This window comes from Apostichopus japonicus, chromosome 3, assembly GCF_037975245.1.
Source record: "Apostichopus japonicus isolate 1M-3 chromosome 3, ASM3797524v1, whole genome shotgun sequence".
NCBI lineage: Eukaryota > Metazoa > Echinodermata > Holothuroidea > Aspidochirotida > Stichopodidae > Apostichopus > Apostichopus japonicus.
The window spans coordinates 23,816,893-23,839,045 of NC_092563.1; the positions used below are offsets into that span (position 1 = coordinate 23,816,893).

General features: G+C 36.2%; 3 protein-coding genes and 1 non-coding gene across 4 annotated transcripts; 1 reads left to right on the forward strand and 3 right to left on the reverse strand.

The window, feature by feature from the left end:
• On the reverse strand, window positions 1–8,588 carry LOC139965553 (dolichol-phosphate mannosyltransferase subunit 1-like). The gene is made up of 10 exons (XM_071968041.1): window positions 8,452–8,588; window positions 8,088–8,358; window positions 6,148–6,247; window positions 5,322–5,355; window positions 4,962–5,038; window positions 3,987–4,012; window positions 3,019–3,114; window positions 2,390–2,458; window positions 1,396–1,510; window positions 1–873 (listed from the first exon to the last, which is right to left on the reverse strand). The coding sequence occupies exons 2-10, from the start codon at window positions 8,189–8,191 to the stop codon at window positions 769–771; spliced, it is 726 nt and encodes a 241-aa protein (XP_071824142.1). The 5' UTR covers window positions 8,192–8,358; window positions 8,452–8,588; the 3' UTR covers window positions 1–768.
• Window positions 8,556–14,869, forward strand: LOC139965557 (Fanconi anemia core complex-associated protein 24-like). Its single transcript, XM_071968048.1, has 6 exons — window positions 8,556–8,694; window positions 9,144–9,305; window positions 9,867–10,006; window positions 10,675–10,827; window positions 11,632–11,811; window positions 12,379–14,869. The coding sequence occupies exons 2-6, from the start codon at window positions 9,155–9,157 to the stop codon at window positions 12,454–12,456; spliced, it is 702 nt and encodes a 233-aa protein (XP_071824149.1). The 5' UTR covers window positions 8,556–8,694; window positions 9,144–9,154; the 3' UTR covers window positions 12,457–14,869.
• Window positions 11,342–11,414, reverse strand: Trnat-ggu (transfer RNA threonine (anticodon GGU)). Its single transcript has one exon. It is a non-coding gene; the product is annotated as a tRNA-Thr (tRNA).
• Window positions 14,870–15,014: 145 nt separating the features above from the next.
• Window positions 15,015–20,687, reverse strand: LOC139965559 (uncharacterized). The gene is made up of 3 exons (XM_071968050.1): window positions 20,547–20,687; window positions 16,712–16,878; window positions 15,015–15,966 (listed from the first exon to the last, which is right to left on the reverse strand). The coding sequence occupies exons 1-3, from the start codon at window positions 20,635–20,637 to the stop codon at window positions 15,664–15,666; spliced, it is 561 nt and encodes a 186-aa protein (XP_071824151.1). The 5' UTR covers window positions 20,638–20,687; the 3' UTR covers window positions 15,015–15,663.
• Window positions 20,688–22,153: the final 1,466 nt, after the last annotated feature.

Below are 22,153 nucleotides of genomic sequence, written 5' to 3' on the forward strand. Positions count from 1 at the left end.
CAATAGTTTTGTATTTTTTTTTTTGGCACTTATTGTAAGGGTGCATGATACGTTAGAATGCAAAAGAAGAAGAAAAAAGCAAGATTAAAAAAAATATCTAGAAGTTAATTTAAAAAAAAATTATGCACTTTCTAACTGTAGACAATTTAAACATTTAATGGAGTAAGTGGGGAAAGCTTCATCATTAAGCTTCATCAGAGTCCTAACTCTAAATCTACAGCAAGTATGGTACCTTCACTTATGCATGAATTAAAGAATTTCCTTCATAATTTCAAATTCAAACAAGCTTTTTTAAGCATTAAATTTTAATAACCCAGGCCATCCCTTCTTTTGGCAATGAAAATGACAAACATTTTTAGCTTCAAACTTTTTTAGCTACAAACTTTAGCTACAATCTTGTTTCTCGAAATAAAGTACATACTGGAAACTCTTATCGACACTTTCCTCATATCTGCTATTTTCATAGACCTTATATATCCTTATTTCGTAGGAATGTTGTGATCTACCCATCTTTGTCCAATTTTAGCGCCCACATCTGTCATTGCTTAGTAACATTTGGCCTAAACCCCTTTTTCAAGTCAGAATACGATTTATTGCTCCAATTTACTTACAAGATTCATGACACAGCTCATCTATTGGATAGCAAAGGTAAAAGCCTGTTAGACTTATCACATTCTCAAAAAGCAACAAAAAAATACAAATCTCTCATAACCTCACGACATTCATATTTTAGCACATTATCTTTGTTCTAATCTTTGTCTGGAGACTTCATGTCGTTGCAAACAGAGTGAGAAGACCTTTAGCGTAGCTGACAATCTCTTGACCCCCCAGTTTACTCTCTCCGTAGACTCTGTCCACAAATGTGATAGGCACCTGTAAGTAGAAGGTCAGTTGTTAAAGGATATTAGGTATAAAATGGAATGTTAATATGACATAGATTGTCCTAAAATTCTGCCCCCCCCCCTCCAAGACAAAAAAAACCCACTGCTAATAGTCAAGGTGACATTTCACTACCACTTTTAAATTTTGAGAAATGACAGAAATGAACACCAAAACTCATCAATCACTGAGTCAAAATAAGATCACTAAGGGGGCTGCATCATTCTGCAGCCAGGCTGCGTATGACCTAATCATTAGTGATGTGCAGTGTCACACAATAGGCCCCACAGTTTCACATAAACAGGTACTACTGATATGCAGACATAATCTCTACTACTTGATATTGATTCAGCTTTGCTACAGGAAATCTTGCAGCTGCTGCAGCTTTTCTATTCGACACGTTGCCTTAAAGGGTATGAAGACTCGCGCACAAAGATACGTCTCATGCCGGTAATCTGACCTAGTTTCGAATGAGGTGTAATAAAATAATTGATATTCAAAGAATACAAGTCCTACCTCTCCTATGGTATAATTAAATTGTCTAACTCGGACTAGCATTTCCATTTGAAAGACGTATCCCTTGGAAACACAGGAGTCGATGAGTTTCTGTAAAACATCCTTTTTGTACAATCTGAAAAAAAACATCAAAAAGCAATGTCAGAACTATATCAGAGATTTGAGTCCAAAAAAACGTGCAGGAATTGTAACAACTTAATATGCAAATTCATCGTATCTTAGCAGGCTAGATATTGAGCCCACAACCTACCAAATGGTAGGTTTCAATTCAATATGTATACCTAATTTTCTACTTCAAACTTGGAAAGCATCTCAATATGAATAACACTACAGTCGTTAGTTTACTGTCAACTTCACATTTCATTAGGTAAAGTGGGAACCCTATCTAATCCAAGGAAAAATCATTAAAGTGAAAAAATATAGCCCAAAGAAAAATTAAATATATATATATATTGCTGTCACTGTGCAACATTGGGATCATGCCCATTTGCTATGACCATTTCAAGCATCAAAATCTCAAACTGCTATGTATGAAATACATGCCAATTTCACTATGATGCTTAAGCTTGTCTCAGACTGCCCACTGATCAGATCACAATCTGATTTGACTTGAATGTCGTTACGTGGAAATCGTGGATATTAGGGCAGTGTGCATGTGCTTATGACAACCACTGATCAAGACGTTGCCAATTGCCCGATTTTTGTGAAAAACTTCAAATGTGTGCCCACTTTGTGATTCAATTTTTCCATTTTCGGTAATGAGAAATTGCCTTTTTGTAACTTGCCCTTTTGATAAGAAAAGAAAATAAGACAAAAGCATACATTGTAATTAAAACCAGTGTAGCAGAAATCCACTAAAATATCCATTTTGTCTGGCACTTTGAGGTGATGTTTGTGATTTGATGCTTGAAAAGGTTGCATCTTCCACTCTGCCCTCTAAGTTTCTACCTCACAGATTGACCCTCATCCCCACCCCTTACAACTTTCTACAAACCTGAAACTACCGGTCAAATCTGAAGCACCAGGTCTCAAGAGAATTTGAGCAAGATAGTTAGCTCCTCGACTAGAAAAAGAGAAATTATATTTAGTTTAGTTCTCTGAGTATATTTAACAGTAGGCATGCCAGACATTTCTCTAGTCTATTACTAGACAAACTTACAAAAGCTTTTCACACAAAAGGACAGGCAAAGTTCACTATGATAATATTAATGTAACTTACTAGTAATATGATGTTTGAGAAACATACTGTGTCACAGTCTCTTAAAATAATTTTTATTTTATTTTTTTACAGAAGGAGTAGCTGAAGAATACACTACCGAATCCAACTTGTTTCTGTACCTAACAGTGACGGAACATAATGTCACAAATTGTATTCTGTAATTTAGGAAACGAATCTCCTTGCTCCTAAAGATTCTTTACTGGCACATATAAGATAACTTCAAGGTATCACTCGTCTCTGAGGATTTAACAATGAAACCACTTAGGAGCCTCCTGACGCCAGCCCTACCCTTCCCAACAAAAACCCATGCATGAACCAGGAGTTTGATAACTGCCTGACAACAAGTGTTACATAGTATTCATGAAGTTTTAGCATGAAGCTGGATAAAATTACTCTCTTCTTACCTTATGATTTTTCTCTTCAGATCCCATCCATGGACACCGCCCCCACCAGCATATCTTGTCCCAGAAACAACATCGTAATTGTGTTTTTTCTGCAGTCTATAAAGTAAACACCATCACAAACTCATTCACCATTCACCATATTTGACTTCCATTAGTAATGATAACACTGAACATAAATGTCTACTATTACTTCAAGGATGAAGGCACAAAATTATCTGATTTGTTGCAGATTTTAAAAAGCACTGCTATCATATAATTAGTCCAGGTTGTAGTTCTAGAACACTTTCAAATTTTGAGAAATGACCATTTAGACAGCTGAGGTTCATCAACTAAAGTGACTGGACTATATGGTCTAAGACATAGACCATTAGGTCAGAGTCTCAGGTGCAACACAAACCTCTATAATGCTTTTGTTGATGTTTTAGAATGAATGAAGATTAGAAATGGATAAACATTTAGGCTTTCACTGAGGAGCCAACATCATCACCAGTTTAGACTTTAAGGAACATTCCAGAGATTTAACATATTTTGAATGTGATTATCTTGAAACCCAGAATAGCTATACAAAATATTACTAGTGCATGCACTCAAACGTTTTTGTATTTTCTTGGACTATAACATATCAAACCTGAAATTCTGCCTATACTCATATATTAAAAGTACTTTTGTACTTTGAGGACAAAATGACACACATAGTCTAAGATTTTCACCGTAAGATTTACTTTGAACTTTTGAACTATCTCGTCATATAGTCATAGCCAGACTTGCTACAAATCACTATCAATTATGGCTACTATAACTTTTAATAGTTCAATAACATTCATTGCATATTCAAATGAAGTAGTACTTATGTTAGCATGTTTTTACAAGATATTGCTGCACTCTATATTGATTACATGTCAGTCTAACAAATTGATAGACTGCTACAATTTCCATGAGACGTGAAAACAAGAGAGACTGACACTCACTCGATAAATTCTGGGATAAATCTGGGCTGTAAGGAATTAAAAAAAAAACATGAAAATATTTATGTCACCTATTGTCATTGTTATGTCATTAAACATGAATCAGATATCCACACAGCAGTACCCTACAAACACCAAGTAGCCTGGAGCAGTTTCAAATCAATTAGAAATCTAAGTATAATAATTGAATCATGAAAACTGACTGGGAACAAACTGGGAAACAGCGAAGAAATTTGTGGTTAAAATGGGAATCAAACCTGAGGGCCTGAGGGCTACAAGGTCAATCACTGGTTCGAATCTCAATCTAGCTAAGAAATGCTGCACTCTTCAGCTTACTTAGATATAAACATAAGAAGTTGAATTCCATTTGAAAGTCATTCCCTGTTGTTTTCAGGGTTGTATGAAATGATATTGGGGTACGATCCCTTACTACAGGGTGTGCAAGGTAATGTGACCTCTTCCTTGCAACCCTGAGGAAAGATATGGCTACACACAGATCACTACCAACTAAGGGCTGGATAGCTCAGTTGGTAGAGCCCAGGATTTGTTTATATGAGGTCCCTGGTTTGAATCAAATTCTAGTCAAAAATTTCTTAGCTCTTTTCCAATAATTTAAAATAAAAAACAGCAGTATCTATTAAAGAATCCGAATGTAGAACTTTGCACAAAAAAAAGGCCAGTAAGTAATTAACTGCTAAGGAGACTCCTGAGTTATACACATCAACGTGGACAAAGACAATGATATTGAAACATCTATTGGGGCACAACTTACAAACTTCTTGAGTAGTACAGGAAAGACTGTATTGTGAGGACTTCAGATGACCTTAGTTGAACTTGAAAGCTCATGTCATGAATATGCATTATTCAAATTCATCATCAAGGAGGCTATGGTGTTATTATTAATCCATAGACATAAAATGTACACTCTTTCACAACTGTTGCAACAGAGTTCTATTTGAATGGATAATGACCACTCACATGATGGGATAGATCAGCATCCATAAGGAAGATAAAGTTGCCAGTTGCATGCTTTATACCATGAATGTAAGCTGTACCTGTAAAAATGTAAATAAAGAAACGATTTTTGTTAATGATGCAATATATATATGTATACATATAAATTTTACTTCAGTTTATTCCAAACAAAATTGCCTCACTTAGATTGTATCATTCCAAATATCACCAGGAAAGCTGGAATTATAAATACAATGGTTTGAAAACACTAAATTTTAAGGTCCAAAATTTTCCATATAGCAAAACCAAAAACATTTTGAAAAAATGTAACCATTCCTAGGGGGATAGTAAGAAAAAACTTTAAGGAAATATCAGACAACTTACCTAGACCTAGCTTTTTTGCTCTAGGTCTTAAAACCTAGAAGAAAGATAGAAGGATATACAATGTATGGATGGATTCCAAATATTATTTATAAAGCTCATACACAGTCCATAATGTTGTCTGCATTCAATTATTAACTTATTTATCTGTTTGCTCAACAAATATAAGTCATGTGAAAAGTATTGTACAGGGTTTTTGGTGGACATTTTTATTCTTCAAATGTCAGAAATATTAATTCATGAATATTCATCCTAAATCTGACAGTATATTAAATAGTTCCGTCAACTAGAGACTGCAAAAAAAAATAAATAAATAACTACTTCACACTACTGTGCTTTCTGGATACAAACCAAAAGCTTTGCAGGATTATGCTGATGGATACTTTCAGATTAAAAATAAGACCTGGCTTCAACAACTATATTGATTTAAGAACAATACCGGTCAAATCATTGACTGAATAATATCTGAGAAACTTGAGATAATGTTATCAAAAAAGAATGTAAACATAATTTCCACTGGCTTCTTTTATTCGCATCACCATTATCAATGTCTCCTTTAAAGGTGAGCAGTAGTGGCCAGAAATGAATAGCATCAAATAATTGCTTAAATGTTTTCAAAGGTACATTCCTAAAGATTGTTAATATGTACAAGCTATGCCCAGATATTGAGGATTGTTGAGGGTGAAAATATATTTACTTGTATTATCGACGAGGCAGTAAAACTTCTTTAAGATTAACACACTTGAGGGAGCATTATTTGACCTGTCACTCTAGCACATTTTGGGTCACACTGATGGCCTTTTCAGTTACAAAAACTTTAATTACTCACAATTTTGTCTTCACCGTAAATCTTCTGGAGTTGCTTGGCAGCCTCTAGGGTTCCATCTGGACTTCCATCGTCGATAACAATTACCTCAAAATTGTAATTACTGACAAAAGAAATGTACAATTTGGTATTGAATGTATAACTCTGGTAATATACAGATTTGACATATATAAAATAGACGAAAAACTGAAGTCTAACAGTGATGTCCATGCAACTAACCAGTGTAATAAACCTATAGCACCACACAAGGCTAAACGAAGTATATATAACTAGCTTTACAATTATTCCAAATCTACATAAGCCTGAACATCTAACATTGGCCAACTGCAGTTGCTTTTCTTCCCAATTAAATTATTTAATTGGTTAATAACAATGCTTAAATTTTCCTCTAAATATCTATCATGCCACATTTTAGAGACGGAGTTCAAGTATAACTACAACAACCTCAAACATGCTTTATGAAAGTATATGCAATTACCTTAGTGACGTTTGTACTTATAACTGTAAATTTGCTGATGAAGATGAATATTGGTGGGGGGTGGCTTAATTTGTTCAAATGGCAGATTTTCTGAGATAAAATATCTATATCATCTCAGGACAGGAGAGGCCAAATTAAGAACAGAGCAGTTGTTAAAAAATCTACATAACTTTCACTGTTTCACACTCCACGTCCCATTACTTTCAATTCACACAAAAACCAAACACAACTTTTGCGATATGTACACTATTGCCTGAGTATAAGTTCTGAAGTCTGATACATCAGTTGAAAATAATTTAGACCAACGATTTAGGTGGGGCTTATCTGCAGGGCAGCCCTGCTAATAGCCATACACATACACCTTATTCACAGGGCAGCCCTGTGAATAGCCGGACACAAGTATCTTATTCACAGGGCAGCCCTGCGAATAGCCAGACACATACACCTTATTCACAGGGCAGCCTTAGACTGGGTTAACGGGCTCAGTAACTTTTGGGGCTATTCGAGTTTACTTTTGGGCACCAGCTATCTTTTTGAGAGTCTTAATTGGGAGCCTCTATATTTTGAGGAATTTATTGGCATTTGGGATTCCTACCTCAATGCAGCTGTTAGGATTGGTTTTGGGAGCCTAGGGCCTTAAGATTGAACCAGTCTAGCATTAGTACCGCCAACATAAAAAATGTCATCCCTCATTTTCACCTTTGTTTTTGCAGAGTGACTGCTCATTTGCATGTAAAGGAGTGGGAGGGGGGGGGGGTGTCACACCCTTGACCATATTGGCTTTCAGGCAATATCGGCTTTTGGGGAATCCCAAGATAAGCTCCCTTAAAATAAGCTTTTAAACTTGAACTGCTGGGGTTCCAAAAATTAGCTTATAAAGTGGCTAAGACTATTTGGGCCCAAAAGGTTGGCTTTTTCAAGGCCCCTAAACTGACTGGTATCAATAGCAAAACCTAATAATAAACCTATTTTCAAAATTGTCACAGCCCTGCGCATAAGGTATCTGTGTACGTTATTCGTCGGGCTGCCCTGCGAATAATCACTTCGAACGATTTATGCAGCAGTGTGCAAAACCAACTAAGCATATTCTATTGCAGGCAAACAACATGCCAAAGATCAAAACTGCTTGTTTACGATGGAAATTTGTCTCTCTGTAAAAGTACTAAATGTCGTCTAGGCCTAAAGAATGTTGTCACGGGTGACTTTAAGTTTTCAGTTATAGAATTGATAGTTTTAAATTTGGATGGAAAAACTTGGAAATCTCAGTGCAATACATTTACACATGGGTCAAAGCCTACAATTTACAAGTCAATTACATACGATACAATAATGAATGCAGTAAGCCCAGCCTCCCCTTGCATTACACTCAGTCCTTCCCAATGATGGCTGAAAGTAATAATGTGTGGCCATTGTTGGGAGAGCCTCTGAGTGTAACTTAAATTAAGGCCTTGATAAACCAACTCACCATTTTTCAAAGTGCTTCACAAGTAACCAAATTATTAAAGGAAGGTTCTCCCGTTCATTGTATGTTGGAAGTAAAACAGAATATTTGTCCGGCGAAGATGGCATTTTGTTCCTTGGTAGGTGAACTGAACAATTTCAGCTTGGGAGTTGATCAATGTAACTTAAGGCCTAAGTTGCTACTGTGCTAACTGTGGTAAATTGCTCAGTATCGCGAAACTAGTACCAGTACAGTGAGACCATATACACTGTTCCTAGAGGATGTTGAGAATATGCTGCAAAAGAAGAAAATGAATTAGACAACTTCTTCATGTAAATTCCATGTCATTTAAATTGTGCTTAAGATACATGCTAATGAAGCAGCTTACCTTCACTGCCTACTGGGTTTCCCATACACTTGACGATTCTGTAACCCACTGAACCATATTCGTGTGTACGTAGCATTGAATTACATAAGATAAGCTGAAGTATGGAACGCCTTTGATATCATGCCTGAGACCGTTGTCGAAATTCATCAGATGCCGTAAGACATAAATGTCGATGATCAAGATAAAAATAAATCGTCTTAACTAAGGCGTATGGCCAAGGTAGCAGATGGTCCATTTTTGCCGGTAAGTTTTACATAATATCGACTAGCAAATTGGGAATAAGGGATGTCTGGACGAGCGACATCACATTCACAGGTGGAATTATGCCGTATGACAGAGAATTTAGGCAGGCATTCATAATAGCCACTACGTTTAATAAACCTAGCTTATATACTAGTGATTAAGCCTAACCAAACTAGTTATTTGACTGCTAAGTACTTAGCCAAGCTAATCTGTCGTGGCATATACAGCAAATCAATAAACAACTTGAAAGTTTCTGCATCACTACCATAACTGTCTTATTCTAATATCCTGTCCTATTCAATGGCAAACCAAGACTAGAGGTTACAGTACTGTAGCTGTACCAATTTCACAAATCGAAAATAAAAAAGTATGTGGTGGGTAATTATCACCTCAGGACTAAGTAATTTAATCATCGTCCTATCAAGTAATAATTGAAACTTTTATCTAAGGTGCTGAAGTGATGTCTATGGCTGATTCTGACTTTGAAACGACTTCATCGAATGCATCCCTGGTCCATGCTACCCCTCATCATGACAGAGGTAGAGTTCCACCCGGTGGTATAGTATGCCACCCTCGATGGAAGGGAACAGAGGTTGCTAACACCATGCAAGGTACTACTTCATGCTACAAAGCTTACAAAACAGAAATGTAGTTTATATGCCTCAATCAGGGGCTTTGAGACTTGAGGAGCCAAGTCAAGCCCCAGGGACATTTAATGCAGAATTACATTATATTTTATCCCTTATTTGACCCAGGGCTATTGCCACCTTAAACTTCCCCTAAAAGGGGAAGTTTAAGGTGGCAATATCCCCTCAATTTTACCCTGTGTGGTCTGGAATCTAGAACCATTGACATCTTGATTTCTTTATTTTATGAATTATTCATATTGACTCACACATCATGACAAATGTATAACAGGAATGGCTTACTGTTTATCAACTTTGATATTCCTATATAGTTACATAAAATGTCATATAGAAAAGCATGTTACTTGTTAATTAGAATGGAAAGAACTGCCACAGTTTTAATTAAATTTCAGATTGTTTCAGAAGCCAACCAAGGGTTTGTACTCTAGGATGATGTTTTAGTTATTTATGTATTTATATGATATTTTTTTCTTTCTTTCTCTGTTTATGTGTGTACTTGGCCCTACTTCCCTCTTTTTAAAATAGGTAGGGTAAGAATAGTTTTTGAAGGTGACACCGGAGTTGTAGATTTCCACACAGCACATGACAAGGCAGTGATTTATGTCTCGGAAGCAGATCTGATCAGTGGTCCAGCATACAGAAAGAAACTTGCTAAACTGAGAAAGGTAAGGATTTTTTAAGTATTAATTTGATCAGTCAGTGCTACTTATTTGCCCAATGGATTATCAAGGTTCATATACCACAGTAAATTACTGTAGGTTTCTTGTGTACATAGACTACTTACAAAGTGGTTTGTTTGGATCATGGCTAAAAGGAGTCATTATAGCTTTATAAGCAGTAGCTTTAAATGTCCCTGGAAACAGCTTTGTAGCATACTGTTGGACTGCCATTCCTTAATTGTAAATTTCTATACATATCACTCTTAAAATTGGACCTCTTCTTTCATGTCAGAGATTTGAATTGTTGAAATGACAGAAGAATCTTTCCCTATTAAGTTATATACATCAATTTGGGCAATTTTCTTGCATTTTTGGAACAGTTGTTTCAATGATTTTCATAGGCTGTTGTTGCAGTGTTATAAAGTGAGTAAGAGAGTCATTCAGTGAAGTTTGATATTATCAGGCAAACCTCTGCTTCATCCCATAGTCTGTTTGCCAATTTTCATGAATTCATCTTTCAATTTTTTTTTCCTCTTCATTTTCATTTTATTTTTCAATTCCTAGATACATCTTATTAAGGACAGAAAGACTCTGAACTGTAAAACTCAGCTGCCTGAAATTTCTTTCATTTTCTTCCTATTTTTATTTTTTTATTACATCTTTTATTTTTACAGGCGAAGAAATTAAAAGGCATCGTATTGGTTGAGAAGACACCAATGACAGAGCAATATTTTCTTGATGTGCAGAAGTTTGTGGTCATAGAATTGGGGTTTGTTCTTCTTCCAGTCACAAACCAAGTCGAGGCTGGTAACTTGCTTGTGCAAATGGTAGGTAAATTATTTACAAGAAATAAACCACCTGTAACCAAACTTGTCATCAATGTCACTTCCAAGAACTTAGGGAAGAGAAAAGGTACACAAAAACAACATTTTATCCTGTAACTACCTTTATGTTTGGATTTGTGTTATATGAAACAATTGTAATGTATCTGTTACATTACAGACTGATTCTACCTGCAGAGAACTTACAAAGTTATGTCTGATTCTGAACTTTGCGTTTGTTATCATTGTTGTTGTATTAAATATTTGATCAATACAGTTTCCGTTGTGGCGATATAAGCAAGCATTGGGGTAACTACAGTTTGGTACTAGTTTACAAGAAGCCTATATGTCTTTAGAATAAAGTTATGACTTACAAAGGGAGCCTATTGATAAGATGATAAAATCAATTTAAAACAAAAGTAGAATTTCTTGAAATATTCCAAGTGACAATGTAACATTGTGTAACTTATATCTCTATCCTGTTAATAATAAATTTTGGAAAGGAGTAAAATGAAATTTATGGCTAGAATTGGATTCGAACCAGCGACCTCTGGGTTACCAGCCCACCGCTCCACCAACTGAGCTATCCAGCCCTTAGTTGTTGACATTCCCTATACAACCAATTCTTTGCTGTGGGGCGCTAGTAAGAGTCCACAGTAACCACGGACCACTCTCCAGTATCATTCAATACAACCCAGAAAGTGATGTCATGAGAGCTTTGGGTGTTTTATATATACTTATATAATTATTCCATTACTGAATAATAATAAATTTGTATAAAATCTATCATTCTCATTCTAATTGATACAGGTTAATGAAGAGAACAAACCCAATGGCAATCCATTCATAGCTAAAGTAAAGCGAGGCATCTCCCAGGACCAAGCTGTCCTCAGTACTGTACAGATGATACCGAAGCTAGGATCCGTTAAAGCCAAGGCCTTGCTCTGCAGATTCAAGAGCATCCATGGGATACAAGCCGCAACGATGCACGTAAGAGTTTGACTTCTGCAATGTTCCTCTTTCTCCTCCATAAGTAAAGTAACTTTAAGACTTTGTTGGGCAGTTCTTAATTCAAAATCTTCAGAATTCATAGTACCTGGACCAATTAAAGCAACAATGTATATGAGTAGTGAAGGGAAGATGCTACTTGACAAGGAATTGCTCTTTAACAGGCAACTGTTATTTGACAGGAAGGTGCTATTTGCCTTCTGACAAGAGCAGTTCCCTGATCACAGGGGTTTTAGGTAACTTGTAAGCAATCTAGCTACAAGTTTCTAATACTATGGGTACAGCCCCCTCTTCCCTCCCCCTCACCTCCTTTACCAGAAATGAAGGTTATGTAAACTAGTGTATATAAAACAGCTGAGTTTGATATCACCTTCACAATGAATGATTCTCAATATGACAAAAAAATGACCTAAAGGATTAGAAAGGGTGCACAAAATAATAACCTATAGATGAATAACCAAAGATTGAATTTCTCACTCCCTTGACACAAAAATTGAAAACATTTTCCTAGGTAAGTGGTAAATGCCAGTCCATTTATATTTTGCCCAGGATCTTTCGGACGTAGTCGGTAAGACTAATGCGCAATATGTGAAAGCATTCTTTGAAGAGAAAAGAAAAGTAAGATGAACTGCCATGGAGCTGTCACCATGGTGATATTGACGAAGAAACAATTTAGAGGAAGTCCTAATGTTGATCGACTCGAGACAGCCGATGAAAATGGATTAAAGAGACCAAAAAATGTGAAAATGTGGACTTTAGTCATCAACAGCTAGCATTGTGGACACCAGAGAGGGAGCTGTGGTAGTCAGTGTGAGCATTTGTTTGACAAGAGTTGTACTGTGTTTAGTTTACTACTCGTAGACAATTTTATTATTTTATAAGTTCATGTTTGTGAGCAAGGATGAAAATAAGAGCTGACCAGGTGCCGCACATAGATTTCCGAGAAAATATGCGAAGAGCTTTTTTTTGTTTTCATTTGACATTTAACTGCATCACCATTTTTGTCAAAATAAACAGCAAACTAAATAGTCTGTGTAATTTGTTGTTGGTGCGATAGCTCTGTACATCAAAAAGAGTTGTAAAAGATAGATTATAAAAAGACAAATGGCCTAGACTTACACCCAGTTGGCCAATGGTTCTACTGAAGAGCCTGTTAACTAGGGTCCACATGTCACAGAAGGTGGCCCCCTGGTTCTGAATACCTTTCATGATCGCTCCTGTTTGTGACCTGTGAACATTTACCAAGAATAATGGAAGGTAAAATAACATCATTAAATTTATTGTTGGACTCCAGAAAGAGATCATTTTAAACAGTGAATATATTTCAGAGGAACTGGAGCTAGTATTTGTAGGACTTGTTATTTTTATCCTCATTCCGGTTATTTCATTCATCAATTTTTGCCCCCTTACAAATGATAAAACATTTGAGTGCTAGGTTAGTATGTTGAAGACTATCAATGTTGATGGATCCAGCCCTAAATATCAAAATCTTTACTTTTAATGTTTAAAACCGGTTCTTGTTTTACATGGTATTGAGCTTTTCAATGATAAAATCTTGTGCATTCTCTGTGCTTTGGTTTCCAATCGGCTTTAAAGAAGTACTTTTGTAAAAAGAAAAGGTGGGGGGGGGGGTGGATTAATTCCTGCTTTGAAATAAGGTATGCTGTTATGTAGTCATGATTTGCAGTATTAATACATAATATCAAACGCTGTAGGCAACAGATGGGCAAAGTGCAGCTCGCAGCCCTCAAGCAAAGTTTCTGAGGCTTGCAAGAAGGCTTTCAAACTCCTTATTGACGAGGCCAGGGAAGCTTAGCCTATGACAAGGAAAGACATGAAATATGTTTAGTTTGAAGATTTTGTATACAGAGCTCCTACTTGTGATAAAATTATTTCAACTTAATAGATGGACAAGATGTAGAACGTCATATTTTATTTCTTGTTTTATGTCAATAGATTAGGTACATTCTAATATTTTGTGGCATGTGGATTGTTGCGTACAAAATTCCACTGCCAGGGTACCAAATCCATTTTATACCCACCCATGACAACCCTTGTTTTGTTGTATTTTTCATTTTGAGGTTATTTGCGAGAAGCGTTACTAAGCTGAGGTTGTTGGAAGTTATCCTTGGTAGATATTTCACTGTAATGAAATTCATATTTCCATATCTGGCAAAAGTGACAATCCTTTTGAATTGATCACTCTTCTTTAATATAGTAATGGTAAACATATCACTGATTCGAATTCATACCTCGAGCAGTGCTTCACAAAGGAAAAAGTCATAATCACAAAATAAATAAATTTGTTCACTCAAAGAAACAAAAAAAAATTGTTAATTTGTTTATTGATAATTAAATCACAAATATTACAGATGATGTGAATTATTTGAATTAAATTATAAGTTGAAAGAATAACAAGGCAAAGATATGATTTTTTGAAGGCAGCTTATATAAATAAGCAACAAATATTATAAAAGGGTAATTCATGTAAACAAGTTTGCTTCCCTGAGCCAGTTTTACACAAAGAGAAAAGCAATAATCATAGAGAAGGAAATTTTTGTCTCTCAAAAATAAGTGTTTTTATTTGTGTTTATTGGTCATATATATATATATACAATTTCCTATTTTGCCGATCATATGAATTATATGCATTTAAGTATTGATTTAAAAAGTAAAAAAGTCTATTTATGTTTTTTTTAAAGTTTGCATGAATAAATAAATAAATATAGATATTATAAAAAGGTTTTTCTCGTAAACAATTGTGCTTCATGAGAATTAAATAAAAAACTTACAGTGGAAAAAAAAGGTCAATTAAATAACAATTGGCTTAAATAACAATTAATAACAATTGAAAAAAGGTCAATTAAAATATATATATATATATAAGTTCCGGTGGGTAAAACCGCGAGGGACTCCATCTATTATTTTTATACAAACATCACCATAAAAAAATATATACATGATGGTAGGTAACTTTGTCAAATCCTATCTTAAGGATTGTTCCCCTGTAAACTTAGACATGCTGTCATCTATGCAGTGACATGTATAGGATTACAAAATGAAAATATCCTCCGACTGATTGAGGTAGAAGCCTGACATTTTGTAGGAAGGCAACCAGTGAATGAAGTATCTGATAGGTTTTGAGGCCAAGTCCTATATTAAACTTTTAAAATGTCAAATGGTGTTTTCTGATTCATTTTTTGAGTATAATTAAGGTATATGTAAGTAGCTCTAAATGCAAGATTTTGCTAATAAATCATTCGTGTGAGGTTGAAAAAGGAGAGAGGGTGGGGGAGTGGTGGGATATACCAGTGGTAATGGTCTAACACTTCCCTGGCAGAAATGAAAAATTCCTCCGAATAAACCACTTTCCCCCGACTGATGGTCGGAGGTGAGGAGCCAACCCCCCCCCCCCCTCCACTGCCTGTATGTTATTTTTTATCTCGTCGACCACTGTCAGCAATTGTAGCGCCAGGTGTTACTCAAAATAGTATCTGAAGTGGTCCATCCAAGAGAGTATCCTAGACTATGAATATGCATATTTAATTGTTTCAAGCGTTTATCAAACTTAGACACTTTCACCAAGGACTAGTTGTCATATCAATAGTGTAAACTCGAACTCCATACGTATAACGACAGTACCAAGGATTTCCGTTCCGTAACTTCATGATCGTATTGCTTTATCGTCAACGAGAATCCGGCCTTGATGAGTCTTCTGAACGACCCGTTACATTGAAACTTCGCCCATTTTCGGAAGTAAGATTTGTGCGTGCATGCATTCCTGGGGAACGGCAATGTCAACCCTGACTAACCCTCGGATTATGAATAATGCCTTTAGTATAGCTTAGGTGCTGAAGGTATAACATTAGGCCATTCCTTACTAGTACTAGCACAATCAGCAATATCATGCGAACACTTTATGTTATGTTTACAAGATATCTCTTCATTTGAGGTATTTGGAGTTTCTGATATATCACCAGGAGGCGGAGGAACAATGATATTGACCACGTTAGCAATGGGACGGCCATCGTTTCGTCTCGTTCTGGATCTTCTTGGAATGTGTTCAAATCTCCCGCCAAGTATCGGTCGACCAGGTATACCCCGATTCAGGATTCGAGGATTCCTTGTTACATTTCCCTGAAAGAGGAGGGGGGAAATGTGATAATTCTTTCATCCTCGATTGAAATACAATATATTGTGAATATCTATTCATATTGAACTATTAATTTACAGTCATCAGTGACAATCGGTAGAATTTCTATGGCTAAGACTATACTTAAAGGTCGTCAGTTTGCCCAATATGTACAATTAAAGAACCACCAGGTTATTGCGGCCATTTCCTTACTGTACTTAGTGGTAACATTGTATATCATTTTCCTTTGCCGTCGGACAGCCTGTTTTTCTGCGCTTACTCATACTCGATGTTTACGAATAATTTGGGGTTCATTTAACAAAGAACAGCCCCCCCCCCCCCCCACAAAAAAAGAGAAAAGAGTTGCAAGAGGATATCAAATTGCTCCAATAAGTTTTTACAAAGATATTCACGCGCCCTGGTTCGCCACAGGCGGCAACCTTCTTTGTTATTAACTTAGATTATTAACCGTCCTGTGAGTAATAATGCTCTGTAGAAAATCCGTGTAATATAGGCTATCAGTTGACATTACTGCAGAAAACCTTACAGGCCCTATGCAGCTTTGGTTCATTTGCACCATAATTTGAGATGGGGCGGGGGAGGGGGAGGGGAACTGGAGAAACGTCTCATAGTAGTGGAATTGAGGTGGCACAACGCCAAGTAGCGGGCAATGCTGTGAAAATATGCCCCGTCCCGCCCCTCCGGATTTACTTTGACGTCACCATATCTTGTTCGGTAAATTATTCTTACTTCTAGGTCAGTTACTCGTCTCTGTGCAGAATACGAGAAATTCCTGCAAATGACCCAGACAGCTACGATGGTGATGATAAACGTCTCCAAGCCAATGACCGATGTTAGTATGTAAACGAGGTGTGGTGACGTACCATGTGCATGATTGTGGTCGTCCCGTGTATTATCTGAGAGATTGAAAAAATGATTTAAAAAATATGAGTTGTGAGTTATAACATATCAGGTTTTTTGTTTAACTAGGGTTCTGCTACTTACCTGGTTGCGAGGAGAAACCTCGTCTAACAGGCTAACATAGCAGTTACTGGTTGAGAGAAATATGGTGATAGTATGGAAACGTTGACATGCCATAAAATATTAAGATCTTTCTATAAATATGTTGCTAACGTACAACAAACTGATGGATTGATCATGCAGTTCAGATCTAAGCAAATTGCGACAACTTAATTAACTGATTAATTCCTCATTAATCTGCAAACTGATTTGTTTTTAAATCAATTTTCATTACAAAACATTTCAATAGTTTTATGACAACTACTAACATAATTCATTAAGTAAACAATTCTAACTTTTCAACGGCACCATGACGTTTCCGTACAACAGATCTATAATAGCCAACGTATATACATATGTCATCACTTTGTGTGGGTGACATGGCGAACAATATGTTCGATGCACATGCATGCGCACGTAGCCAGATCTTCCATACGTCGAGTTTAAGAATCCGGGTTAAGACGAATCACTTGGCTGACAATGAAAGATATGTTTACGTCGAAGAGTTTTATTTAACAGTATTTATATCATTGTTTCATCTATAGACTATCATCTTCCTATAATACTTAACACATGAAGGTGAAACATTCTAAATTCAGGTTTTTCTACTCATAAATCCGGACAATTTCCCACAACCAAATCTGTCTTGTTCTTATGAGAGACATCGGATGTACTTTCCTCGATGCCTTATTATTTTGTGGTCTATTAGTCACTTTTATACTGCTTAGGGCTTACTGCTGGTTGTGCAATTAATCCTTCTATTAATTTAGAACATAAATTAATTAAGCAGCTGCTGCAGCACGAATAAACTTTCACAAAAGAGCTTCAGGAGTAAGATAAAGAAGACAGCTTCGGTTACTTTGTCGATCACGTGATACCCGGAAAATCGCCGGGACTTTCTTCTGGGTATAGGCCAAGCGAGGGGCTAACCAGGTTGAACTCGTAATGATAAAAATTTAATGTTTTGATAATTTCCAAGCGGCTTCGAAAAACATTGAACAAACAAACCAAATATACTCCGTAGTTAACGACATACAGGAGTCATGTTAAGATTTTTCATCATAATGTATATGTATATATATATATATATATATATATATATATATATATATATATATATATATATATATATATCTGTACAATACGTGCATGCATCTATACAACTCATCGCTAGTTCCAAACACACGGGAATCAGTATAATTATAAAGTACATGGCCGGTGTCAGTATTTTTGGGTTATAATAACAGCTGTGGCAAGTGCTATTAATAGATACTATAGATTATAATTTGACGATTGTGATACAGGTCAGAGCCCTTAAACTTGAACTTCAGCGGAGAGAATTACAAATATGCTGGTCTGTTATTTTGTCGTTTAGTAAAGAGCCATTGAATACAGCCTGTTCCTTCATATGCATATAGGAATTATTGAATAGGATAATATTATCTACAAGCCAAAAAACTTAATAACAAATATATATCACCCACCAGATAGTAAAGTGCTAATTCATAACACAGAGGCCATTGATCCTTGGTTAAGCTTTTAGGTAATATCTTTTGTGTAGCCTTGAATAGGCCGTCTTTCTTTCTTTCATTCTTTTCTTGTTCTTGAATCTGTAGTCATTGTTTTTGTGCTTTTCCAAAAGTAAATAAAACTCAGTATTACTATAAAGGTCACCAATACCCTCCCCACCCTTCCCCACCCCCTTCCCCACCCCGCCTTCCCACATATATACTAAAGAGTGTAAAAAATAGAAATGGCCAATCGTGACTTGAAGCTTGAACCAGTATTATTTTATTATCCCTAAGCTCCGCGCATATCATATATCAAACCAACATTTATTGTTGCTTGATTTATGCATACGTTACTTGTTTGCTCGCATATTTAATCGATTGATTGATACTAATGCTCTGACTTCTCGATCGGTATCATCAACGTTAATGGCCACTGATATGTGCTGCAATCACATAAGCTTTATTCATGTTTGCACCGTGGGACTCAAGATGTACTGTCGTCAGGTGAAGGGCTTAATGGGGAGGGTGGTCCATCCCCTTCCCGCCCCCCTTGAGAATTTTGGTAAACTGATGGAGGCTGCTCATAGGCAAAAGTTACTCTGAAGCAATGTTGAAGAATTTTCGACCGTTAAGGTTTTACAGCACATACATGTTATTTATACACTAGGATTTTGTGTTTGTAATAATATGTCTGCTGAACCCTCCCCCAACCTCATGATTGTATTATGGGGGGGGGGGCGGGTAAATGCCCCACTGGTATATGAGGCTCCACAGATGAAACCCACATATGCATGAAGGAGTATAACCGAAAGGAAACGAAGCTGAAATTATAAAAACCTAGTAAATTATCTGTTTAGTGGATTTTTACTTGGCCGCAATGATAAGAATTAAAGTAACTTCTCCCTAGGCACCCCAGTACTCGCATGTTTATGGTATATAATTTCTAATTAACTGTCCTGAAAAGGGGAATTGACTTCAAGTAAACGTATACCCTTGAGACATCTTTACGTTGTAAACATGTATGTTTATACATTATACATGTTAGTTGTACACATACCGGAGTGTGTATACATACATGTTTGCTTATATGTGAGTTTATACCTATATACGTGGATGTTTGGTCATATACGCATGCGTGCCTATTCATGTTTTTATGTTTAAGTATGTATATATACTTATGCATGCATGTATATGCTTTTACCATACACATGACATGGCCATGTGGGCCATATACGCTTATGGACTCTGGTTAATGTAAGTAACTCTAGAAATGTGGAAACATTAGCCCGTACTGATAGTTTGATACACAACAAGACTACACCATGCACGCAGAAAGTGGTACCCCACTGTCACAAATTTCATTCAATTTCCAACCTCCCCCCTCCCCCTCCCCCCTCCCGGCCCCGAAAACAAATACACATAGACAATGTTTGTAATAGGCCAAGAAATCAAGTCGTGTGTTACATAGTTAACCTATAGTGTGTAACTATATGTAAGGGTGTCTACCAAGTGCCTCTATGGATCTAACATGTTAGTATATCCCTACCACCACGATAGGAGGGGCAATATGAGATAAATTACGGACAGTCTTGTACGCGGAAACTTCCTTAGCCTGTATCCAGGGAGTTGTTATGGAACAACTCCCTGCTGTACCCAACTCTTCCTCTCTCGACCAGCCTAGATGAAACAGTTATATAAGCCATTGCCTTCAATATATGAAAACCAGTATACTCAACCAAAGTCCAAGTTACCCAGCTCTGTGTGTGTTATTCTGAAACAATTTCTAGAATGTAGGCTCATAATCTTCAACATGTATATGCAAACTATAAGATCGTTCTGACCTAATGTGGCTAATCCTGTACAGTCCTATGTGAGACGTATTCCAATGCGGTGAATGACTCTCCTTTCAATAGTAACTGTTGCCAGGATCCTCCTTTACGTCCGTCGCTGTTTTTTTCTTCTATATATTATTTTTTTTATTGTAATAAAACATCACAAGATACCTATCTGAGCATCTTCTGTATTCGCAGATAAAAACGAGAGGAGGAACTCACCTAATTCTGACTCCATCGTGTCCTGTCCGTTAGTCTCTCGAAGAGTAGTTATAACAGCAACCACAAAAAGCAAAATGTCTTCTTTCGCCATTTCTTTGAGTTTTCACTGACTATATAATGTAATATAGGCCTGCATATGTCAAAGTCAACGAGGTGTTTGAAAGCAATTGTTTCAAACAGATGTTGACAAAGTTGACTACTTTCCATACGATTCACGTGTCTTGACCTCCAGACTTCAGTATCAAAAGCATATATATTCGTAACTGACCCTTACCAAACCATTCAGAACGAATATATAAAACAAAAACAATAAAATTATAAATAGAAATCAGTTTCGGCCTCCGAAAATACGCTGTTAGAATATTGAGCTGACTGCCCGCCGAGCGCTAATTGCGCTAATATCTCAGTCACGATATATATATATATATATATATATACACATATATATATATATATATATATATATATATATATATATATATATAGGAATAACGGAAAAACTGTTAAACAACTATGCTGCATTTAGAGAAAGGCTGGATCTCGAGTGAGATATATATATATATATATATATATATATATATATATATATATATATATATATATATATATATATATATATGTATATATATCTTTATAGACAGATAGATAGATAGATACTGGTATATTACCTGTATTCATGCACCGGGTTTATCTACAATAATAGTACTGGACTATACACACACACACACATCTATATATAGATATCCTACTGGACGTCAGTTATTGTTTCATGACAGCCTTGAGGTAAGCCGGGTTTATTGTTTTGTCTATGAAATCCTGTTACTATTGTCTTAAGTTCTTCGTTTTTTTCCCGCCAAGGTCTAATTATAGAAGACGTTTGTGTTCATCAAATGATAAATGTTATAGATGTATATTCAAAATCGTACCTTGTTTAATGAGATTGCAGATGCCTTGAACAAATACATGATACATCTAATTACTCAATAAAGAGTGGAACTGAATCCTTCATTATTGAAGTGTTTGGAGCATGTATTTTCGACAAAGCCTGCAAATTGTTCATATTTTTGTCCATAACTTTGTCCGTCTTTCTGTCGTAGAACAGTTACGGCCAATAAACACCTATTTCTGAATAGCCTGTACAGAAGTGAACGAAACCGTAACCATTTTACATCAACATATTGTGAACGACCTCAAAAAGTATATTTACCTGTTTACGACACATGTATTCGTCTATAAAACGTGGAACCCACCATTAATAATGCCCATGCTGCAACTCTTTCCATCCCCTCCCTTGCCCGTCGAGGTAACAAGCAAGTCTACCACCCCTTACTTTCCCTACCCTACTCTCTCATCCCATTTCGAATGTCCTTATTCCCCCGGGGACTCGGCTGACAACGGCTATCTTTGTTTCCCGTTGATAGAGACAACCTATTTTCCATCCAAGTATCCGCCATTTACACCAAATAAACAATTTCAAATTGAACGAAGACCAAACGACATTGTTCTTGTTTATTCTTGGATTGGTAAATAAAGCCACTTCCAAAAGGTGTTTGCATATGCTTTCCATTGTATGTTAGGTCATGGGCTTTAGTTGAAGGTCAGACGTC

Bases quoted from the DNA above. Each gene is read 5' to 3' on its own strand.
- LOC139965553 (XM_071968041.1), bottom strand. From the start codon at position 8,191: ATGCCATCTTCGCCGGACAAATATTCTGTTTTACTTCCAACATACAAT. The intron at 6,248-8,087 runs GTGAGTTGGTTT...TTCTTTTGTCAG, and splicing joins GTGAAGCACTTTGAAAAATG to TAATTACAATTTTGAGGTAA. The intron at 4,013-4,961 runs GTGAGTGGTCAT...AATTCCTTACAG, and splicing joins ATGCTGATCTATCCCATCAT to CCCAGATTTATCCCAGAATT.
- LOC139965557 (XM_071968048.1), top strand. From the start codon at position 9,155: ATGTCTATGGCTGATTCTGACTTTGAAACGACTTCATCGAATGCATCC. The intron at 10,007-10,674 runs GTAAGGATTTTT...TTATTTTTACAG, and splicing joins AACTTGCTAAACTGAGAAAG to GCGAAGAAATTAAAAGGCAT. The intron at 10,828-11,631 runs GTAGGTAAATTA...TAATTGATACAG, and splicing joins GTAACTTGCTTGTGCAAATG to GTTAATGAAGAGAACAAACC.
- LOC139965559 (XM_071968050.1), bottom strand. From the start codon at position 20,637: ATGGCGAAAGAAGACATTTTGCTTTTTGTGGTTGCTGTTATAACTACT. The intron at 16,879-20,546 runs GTGAGTTCCTCC...TCAATCTCTCAG, and splicing joins CACGATGGAGTCAGAATTAG to ATAATACACGGGACGACCAC. The intron at 15,967-16,711 runs GTAAGAATAATT...CTCCTCTTTCAG, and splicing joins GACGAGTAACTGACCTAGAA to GGAAATGTAACAAGGAATCC.